The 9,881-nt window shown below is 37.8% G+C and overlaps 1 protein-coding gene across 1 annotated transcript; it reads right to left on the reverse strand.

Moving 5' to 3' along the window:
• Nucleotides 1–2,324: 2,324 nt before the first annotated feature.
• On the reverse strand, nucleotides 2,325–9,563 carry Smp_060170 (mRNA export protein rae1-related; the record flags this gene model as incomplete). The annotated part of the gene is made up of 5 exons (XM_018789765.1): nucleotides 2,325–2,606; nucleotides 3,596–3,775; nucleotides 6,659–6,839; nucleotides 9,067–9,239; nucleotides 9,282–9,563. The coding sequence occupies 5 exons, from the start codon at nucleotides 9,561–9,563 to the stop codon at nucleotides 2,325–2,327; spliced, it is 1,098 nt and encodes a 365-aa protein (XP_018655175.1).
• Between the last annotated feature and the right edge of the window lie 318 nt (nucleotides 9,564–9,881).

Raw genomic sequence — 9,881 nt, forward strand, 5'->3', positions numbered from 1 at the left:
TTTCCTACGTCCAGTAAGACGCAGACAGATACGTGCTCGCACTAGAGCATGATCTGAATCTACACATGTGCTCCAGAATGAGCGACAGTCTTCTATCGAGCCCCTCAATCGGTGGCTGATAGCTATGCGATCTAGTTGGGTCCAACGTTGGGACGAATTTGGGGGTCGCCATGTCAAAAGATATTTTTCCTTATGCTCAAAATTAGTACTTACAAGAAACAGGCGGTTATCTGAGCATAGCTGCAACAGACGGTCGCCATTATCTGTCCTTTTAGCCATGACATCATAAGATCTACCCGGGTCTTTCCCTTTCTCTTAGTTTACCTCTTTGACCATTAAAGTCACCAGCCACTATTACTATATCAGAACGCCTAGCTTTCCGGAGAAGGTCAGAAAGTTTCCTGTAAAACTCATCTTTTATATCGTCTGAGCTGCAGTCAGTGGGAAGTAGGCGGAGACTGCGAAGAGGCAACGATGAGTGTCCCTATCTTTCCGAGTCCTTACTGATCCGTTTAGTCGGACAGCACATAGACGACTGTCTACTGGGACCCAGTCTAAAAGAGCTAGTTCTGTCCTAGGACTTAATGCTATACCTACGCCAGCGAGGCCACGGGAGGCAACATCGGGGCTTCCAGATACACGGAGCGTGTATCGAGATGGTTCTTTATTTTGATATGGTGAGGTCAAATGAATGACACTACTCGGATCTTGTATGTGCGTTTCGGAGACACAGCACACATCGATGGTGCGAGATTCTAAAGTCCTTGCTAAGGGGCCTGTTGTCCTACTTGGCACAATTTTCGGACGTTAAAAGTTCCTACATGTAGTTTAGAGCGTGGTTTCAGGAGACTAGGAATAACGTTCCGTGTACTTGAATCGTTTGCCCTAGCGGTGTGAGGTGATAAAGGGACGCGAGAAGGGTTAGTCGTGGAGATAAGAGAGTTATTAGCAGGTGTAGGAAGGATTTGAATGTGACCAACTTGGTTTCGTGTGCTGTTACGGGTATGAGGGCTAATATCACTTCCCGGCTACCCACACCGGGGAATGGTATTTCTTGAGGGACCTGAAAAGGAATTTGGATTAGTGTTGGTCTTAACGACCTGAGAGCGTGACCGCAGAACCCAAAGTACAACTGCTTGAGGCCGGTCGCGCACGGCCTTTTTGTGGGGGGATTTTTGACGTGTTAGTTCTTTTTAGGGTTGACCTTTTCTAACCCCACCCCTCCTTGTGGGAAGGCAGCATCGCTGTCATGCTGGTTGTTTGAAGGAAACACCTTACTGCCTTCATACCTCTGTACAGTCGACAGCACGACTTCGGACCTTATGATTGCTGCTTTTAGTCTTACCCCTCTTCAACCAACCTGTCTGGCATGGTAGGACCTTGAGGAACGATTGTTCCAGCCAGTATAGCTTGACTGGTTTATCACGATAGGCAAGCCTGACCACCACGTCAAGGTAGCAGCAACGGTCGGGATGAGCAGTCCGACGTTGTTTATGATTAACTGACTGGATTCTATATTAAGGTAAATTAAGACAGTCTTTTGATTCATCTCACTCACAAACGCATACAGATTTGGATGAAATCGATTATCTGAATGATTACTATGTGGCAGCAAACAATCCGATTCATCTAGATTACCCAACTTTTTCGGCATTTTATCTAGTTGTATGTCATTTTCGACCGATCAACTATATACTGTACATTTAAGATTCATTTCCATAGTTAATCATAAATTAAAAAATCACCACAAATAATCTTCCTCATGAACAAATAATGTTTAATTTGATCTATTTCTTAGGAAGTGAAATACGAAACCAAAACCTGTATCTGACCCAATGGAACAATTCGATAACATAAAATATACCGGGAAATTATTAAGCTAATGCATCCTAAAACACAGCATTAAACGACCATGATTTGCAAGGAGTGCTTCTTACTCTCCTGGATTTCTGTTATAGGATATCATCAAAATTAAAATACAAACCAATGTATACTATAGCAACCAAAGCTATGTATAACGATTCCAGCAGAAGGAGAGTTCTACAGAAGGTAATTTGTTGTACGACTGAATTAACGGGGATCAGACTCAATTCTTGTAAGATCAAATAACCTTATGCGTAACGATATCGGAAATACAAACTATGAACTATATGCTCTACATACAGGTTCGAGGGTAAAAGAGCAAGATGCAGTAAAAAAAGATACTTGTCAACGTTTTATAAAAATACAGTTTGAAGTTGTACATTAATATGTGTTCCGTTTTTCAGACATGAACATATTGAAATATACATGAAGAACAAATACATTGTTCAATCTCTTTCAAATTATGATTTTCTACCAGGAGTCATATCTTCCATACACAAGCGCATCATTATTTTGATGGGTTTAGATGGATCGGCGAACTGATATCCTTTAGACCAATCATAACCTGACGCATAACAGAACACTTGGCCTTTAGGATCAAATACACAGCAAGTGAGTGGTTGATCTGGAGAATCCGAAGAATGTAATTTAGTTCTAGCATCTTTATCCCAAAACGAATAACATCCATCAGATCCCACTGTGGCTAGTGTGCCATGCACTGGATGGAAAGCCATATCATTTACCTAAGGAAAGACGAAACATTAGGTAGATTACAATATTTTGGTAATAATATTGGTAATTACTTCCGAAAATATAATGAGAAGGAATGCTTCTAATTTACTGACCAAAACTATAACATCAAATTATCACATGACTATAAATAACGCACGTACAAGGAAATTGGTGATGAAAAAGTAAAATAATAACGCTCGCTGATAAATCCATTTCGCTGATGACGACTGAAATTATTATTCTGCGCTGGTTTTTAGTACACTGAAACTCAAGTATACGCAGCTGGATTTCATAATAAGATACTATCAAACAAGATCGTTAAAGAATATATCAATCAAAATATCTATGGATGAAATGATACGATGACGGAAACTGATTAATTTGAAAGAGAAACCAAAAACGTAGACTGGTTAATAATGCAATCATCGAAATAGATAAGTCGAAATTTCAATGAGGAGTTATCAACTATTGATTTGATGAGGTCAGAAGTGATGTAGATCCTTATGTTTGAAGTTGATAATATGAACCATCGTGCTTTAACTTAGTGGCTGTATGGTATCATGATGTGATCTGAGGATCCTGAAATCATCTCAAAATAGGGTCGTAGAATTACTTTACAGCTGAGTCTCAATCTGATATAAAACAGAAGTCTAATGTCTCTTGGTTTTAATTCTTTCATCAGGTGGAAACAGTTTATGTGATAAAAACTATCTAGAAAACAAATTGCATGTTCCAGAAAAAGAATTGACTAAACATCTAGTATAAATAAGTAGTTACGTGCAAACTGACTTCATAAATTGAACATTACGTTTACAGTACTATCAGGTAATTCAGAATGTGATATAAGAAGTGAGGTTGAGACGTACAATCTATTGAATGTTAATAGAGTGCAGAAACAAATTTTTTTTATTAAGCTTCATTTCATACAGAGATTGAAAATATTACTTAGTTTACTTATATCATTTTCATGAATGTGAATCGCACAATAAACAATACTTACTGCAAAAATTTCATGGTAACCGTTGACCGGTGCATTAGAACGATGACATTTAAAAGTGAAATTATCTTTAGGCGTAGTTGGATTTAAATACTGTATGGCGACACGCCCTTCAATGCTTCCTAGGGCAAATCCACTGGGATTTTGTTTTTGTTTGTCCATGAATATAGATATACAACGACTCTGTTAACATAAAAATTTAAGACGAGATATATAATTACGAATTTCGTGAAAACTGTAGAACAATCAATGAAGTTTTAATTTTAACAAAAGGATGAAGTCTACTCACAGAAAACTATAGAGTGAGCACGAAAATCGTACTCAATAAATATATAAACTTCTCAAGCCTGATATAATTTCCCAATACCACAGATGAACCCATAACTATTTTTCCTGCCCCCCCCTATCACAACCAGGTAATTCGTATTTAAGTGACTGGTGAAGAGCAACACATGATCTTTTACTTTAATTCAAACATGACAAACTATTCCTTGTCGAATAATAAACTGATTCTGTCTTTACCAAAAGAAAAACCAGATGAGTTATCCTTTTTCGTACTACAACAAACATAGAGCTTAAAGGTACATTTTAGTGAAAAAGAACAATAGCATGGCTAAAAAACTATTTTTTCAATTGTGTAGCGTTTTGAAAATCAGAGCATCATGCGAGCAAAGTAACAACAGATAGTGACAAAATAAGTCCGAATGAAATAGTAAAGAAAGTAAATAAATCTTTTTAAGGTAATGAATCAAATTATATGATTTAAAACTAAAACGAAACAAATTCAGAGACAGTGGAACAATGAATAGGTGCTTGTCACGAAAGATTTATCTGACAATCTGTAGCTTTGTAAGACAGTTAATGAAATATTTTTACGAAAAAAACTACACTGGAACCTAATGTATACAATAACTTAGATCGATACTCGCGTCAGGTTTCTTGTTGTCTGCAACCGACTGAATTCACCAGAGCCATGATCATCGATAAATGGAGACTGAAAACTATATTCGGAACCAAGTTCCAACAAATATACATAAGTATACTCTAACAGTAAAGTAATTGACAGAGCCAACATATTAACGTAGAACAGAGCGATGGAAAAAACTTGCTGTTTTTTGGGGAGTTTGACTTGATGAGTAGTTTTTTTATTTTTCTTGCTGACCAAAATTTTGCCGTCGTCAACAAGTTTTTGATGTTGAAGTAAACACCTTTGACATAAGCTGAGAAGTAATTAGTTTACTAATCTGCCACTTTTGATCACGAATTCCAGAACTCGAAAGTTTAAGATAAATCTAAAGACCGAAGCGTCAGGAAACAATGCTCGGGTAACCAACTTTGCTTTCTAAAAGGTAAAATTTGCGAAATCTACGGAAATCCCTAAAGGAAAGGTAAAATGGGAGTGTCTATTCACTCTACAATGAAATCTTATCTATCGTTACACAGTGTCTAGGTAATTCATGTGGCAAACCCTAGGGTATACATCTGTTACTAACTGCCATAATAGTGAGCGCATACAGCAGAAATCGTGAAAAAAACTTGTGAGAAGTTTAGTTTCCTTTTGGTTGTGAATACAATAATCACATTTTTGTCTGCCACGAGAAACCTGGGAAGTATAATTAAAACTGTGAACAAATAACCGTTTTACTTTCGGATAACAAGGTTGCTTCTTATTTATTGGACAGAACTATATTCTGGAAATATTTGCTAGGGTAAAAGATGTTTGGAGAGTCTAATAATACATTAAGATGATTTCAGTTAAAGTATAGGATAGCCTCCTTGCATTATTTCAAACCACCAAATGCCCTGGTATGGCCGAGTGGGGAGAGTCTTCTCTCCCTCTCCAAATGCTCTCACATGGCCATGCGTATATAGCCTCTGCCAGGGAAGTCCTACTCACTGCCTTCTCGTGCCACGGGTGTTGTTTACTAAATTGAGAGGACGAAAAGCGAATATCCGGCGCTTTAACCGGGTTAATGGACACGGAGAGTCCACCTAAGGAAGTTGGAAAACCCTGATTCCAAACCAATGGTGCACATTGGCTCCAGGATCCTGAGGGAACAAATGGCGCATGAACCAATTACTGGTAACCGGCTACCATGGGACTGCATCTCCTTACGATGCTCCACTGCCTTGTGGATCGGATCTTTAGGTCAAAGGCTCCGGGTGTGGCCCCCTAAGAGAACCACCTGCTTCGGTTTGGGCGCCCGGGCAGTATCACAGCCCTCACACAAATCAAATGAGATTTGTGAGGCGCATATATATCTGGTGCTCCTTTGTACCAATATTTAAGTGTTTAAATAAATAAATAACCACCAATGAAGTTAATTAGGGTTTTACACCTGTGAAAATCTCTCTCCAACTTTCCTATTGATGATACTTTAGAAAGTTTTAAAAGGATTGAATGGTGAGAGTGAACACCTATAAACTAAAGAGACTTCAATGTTAAGTATGAGGACAAGATAGTTTGACCATGAGGTGAAACACAAACTACTTAAATATAACTTAATCTGTTGGGTATCAGTGTTCCCAAACGTGGTGTACAGCTTGTACTATAGAAGTGCAACATGATTTTACGATACGGGCAAGAGACTACCTGTGCACAAAGCGTTAGTAGTGAGTCACTGGAAATGACAAAGAATTTCGTCTATTTTGGCATTTGTGAGAGTTTTATACTTATGATGCCTGCAAAGGATTTTTGACAGGTGTCTGCACTTAAGAATGTCTCTGGAAAGTGGACACTTGGTGTCCATAATGTGTAAGCAACTCTTAACTAAAGTGATGTTATATGTAGTTGAGATTGTCACCAATGTGATAAAAACTAAATGCTCTACATCATTAGAAAAGATAGAAAGCTTATACAGTGAAAGTTATAAATTTCTCTCATTTCTCCTAATTATCAATCACTTTAAAAGGATACCAAAACGAATAGCGGAACAAACTATTAGACAAATAATAATATGACAATCCGTAGGAATGTTCGTAAATTATCTATCTACGTTGGTTTTAAATTATGTCCAACCACCTTGAGAGCTATTAGAAAGACAAGAGGTTATGAGACACACTGACCTGAAATTTAAGAGGAGACTCTAATTGGCTGAACTGAGTAGGACCGTTTTCTAAATTATACACAAATATTTGCCGACCTGCAGTCCCGACAAGAGCAAGTGGATAATGAACGTCAGCACAATAGATCCTTTCCGGCAAATCCAAGTTTAAAATAGGCTGAGATTGTCTTGTATCCCAGAATCTGTAAAGAGATTAATTTGTCTATAATTGAAAGATGACTATTCACTGAAACTGCCTTACAAGTTACAAATATTAACATTTTTAAGGATCAAGTCTGCTAGATCTACCTTAAAAGCTCCTGAAGGTAAAGTAGTAAGATATTAGTTATACGACTTTCTAGTTGTTTATATAAAGTAAACTGTAATAAGCATACCGAATAATGTCCATGAATGAAGTTCTGGTTTTCACGCCTCGACAAGAAAAATAAAAATTTTCCGAAAGAAATCTGTCAGGACATTCATAAATTGACAAAAGGTGCTAGAAAGAATCCGTAAAATCAACTGTGAGGAGGGGTGGTAAGCTCAGTTTATCAATTATCTAAGCGGTATAAATACAAAATTCACTTGCAAGTCATGATACTAGTTAAGGATTTTAAGTGTATGACTAGTTTATCGAAGTGTAGTTTCATTTTCAAGTAATGTATTATGAATCACTGGCACATTTAGCTTCCAGACTGATCAAAGTTACAAGTCTATACAAGAATATATCATTGTTATCAAAAGAAAATTGATATCCCTTGAAGAAAATGCTGTTTTTCTTCCCTCTACAGAATATTGCAACACTGCAAATCCATTGATTACAAGTCTATAAACTGATGAGTACCAAAAATAGCTGGCAGTGTTATACTATGGATCTTCAGTAGCTGAAATTATTTTAAAAAGTGGCTTACGTACAAATATGTCTCGTCGAGGAGAAAGGAAAAAGATTAAAAAGCCAGATTACTGGGGAATCGTATACGTAGTAAAATAAGTTAAAGAATTTACTTGTCGAATGGCTGTCGAATTTAATCGTCTATTTTCCATAAGTGAAGAGAAGATGAAAGGAAACAGGCTATCTAACTCCCCTTGACGTCTGAGGAATAATTACAATGTACGAGTGCTAGGATAACCAGTTATTTCAAACCCTCTGGAAGACATATGTATAGGGGTTTGATAATGATTCTATAGAGACCATCTACTCGTATCATAGACACAGAATATAGTTCGGTAAAGGAATTTAGACGCAGCTGTCGCGTTGAAGTTATGATGGAAACGTAATGAGTTATTTCCTTTATTATAAGACCTACAAGTACTTTGCTGTTTGAGTTAAAATGACTGCAAAATTAACTGAATTTTACTGAACAGTTTTTTTAAACAAAATATTACACTGAAAATCCCAGTTAATGTAGACTATATTAAAAAAATTAGTCAAAACAAACTGAATTAAAGCTTACATAACTTTCAGTAATACAATACTGGCACGACTATCATTAGGAAAATTATATTGGATTGTTTGCATAACGAATACAAATGGCTTATCAAAAATGTTTCGAGGAATAAATGTTAATTTTGTTGTTCTCTGTTGTACACATGTCATCAAAACCCAATTAGTGAGAATACAACAAGTGCTACAATAAATGATAATCAAGATTTTAAAGCACAGTTTGCAGTAAGACAGCGGGATGTTGTTTACGAAATAGAGAGGAAGAGCGAATGTTCGGTGCTTAAATCGGGTTGGTGGACACGGAGAGTCCACCTAAGGAAGTTGGAAAACCCTGATTCCAAACCAATGGTGCACATGGGCTCCAGGATCCTGAGGGAACAAATGGCGCATGAACCAATTACTGGTAACCGGCTACCATGGGACTGCATTTCCTTACGTTGCTTCACTGACTTGTGGATTAGACCTTTAGGTCAAAGGCTCCGGGTGCGACCCCCTAAGAGAACCACCTGCTTCGGTCTTGGCACCCGGGCAGTATCCCAGCCCTCACACAAATCATCCGATTTGTGTGGAGCATATCTACTTAGTGCCCCCTTGTACCAATGTTTATGCGTTTAGGTAAATAAAAATAAATAAGCAATTACGATGGGACTAAAATGAATGAGACGTACAAACATACTCTCACCGTTTAGAAACCAGGGTTTACCACCAAGTAACCTAAACCTGGTAGTGTAGTTGACTCATACAAAGATTGGTAACAGCAAATGCCACCTATAAATCTGACCTGAGACTCAATATTTATGCATAAACCAACTAGACTCTTCTTATATACTCATTTGATCTTAGTAGTTTAAGAGCTTACTCTACCTTGACAAGCATTCATAAATATATAGTACCTGCTAATCACTGGGAATAGTGGTAGCTTCCGGATCAGACAGACTTAGGGAACTAACCGAGACAATGTACTGTAAGGATAAACTTCAGCTTACCTAAGTCTTTTATCCCATGAACCTGTCATCAAACAAGAATAATTTGGAGCAGTAATAAAATGGGCAGTTTTGACGGGAGCATCATGCACACCAACTTGCGTGAAAGTGTTTGAACCAAGATCCCACATTTGCGCAGTTTTGTCTGCTGATACACTGAAAAGTTTTGAACCATCCTAACAGAAAACGTTTAAGTACATAAAAGAAGTGTAACTTACGGTGCTCCAGCAAGCCCCAAAAACAGGCCCTTGATGCATCTGTTCAGCTTTTGGAATGGTAGAACCATTGGCTTGTACTTCCCAAATTCTAATACGATTATCCCAACTAGTAGCAGCCAAGAAGGTCGTTTGCATAGACTCAGGACTGAAGCGAAGACACGATACTGTATCCCCTGGAGGAGACTGAACTTCGGCCGTTTTTTGTGCAGCACTCATGGTTTTATTTGCGCCGATATTAACTGAATTAAAGACATTTTGTGTCCCACTAGTAAAGAGTGTCATCCTAAGAAACTTTTCGTAGCACACTAGTTACTTCTCGCGCCAGTGATTGTGGGTGCCGAGCTCCTTTGCTATTGGTTTACCGAAGTATTTCAAAAAAAACCCAGCAGAAACCCTGTTTGATTGGTATCCGGAATAAAGGTCCTACTTAGGGCCCTTGCTATGGGTTTTATTTATACTGTAAAATGACTGAAAAATTAGTTTCATGAAGAGGCAGGGGTATCATACGGCCAACCTTAATCCTGTGTAGCTGTAAATAATTCCCCAAAATCAATAGCTTTCTAAGGTTCGACATTGGATGCTGACCACGTTGTTTAAGTG

This window comes from Schistosoma mansoni, chromosome W (assembly GCF_000237925.1).
Source record: "Schistosoma mansoni strain Puerto Rico chromosome W, complete genome".
Classification (NCBI taxonomy): domain Eukaryota; kingdom Metazoa; phylum Platyhelminthes; class Trematoda; order Strigeidida; family Schistosomatidae; genus Schistosoma; species Schistosoma mansoni.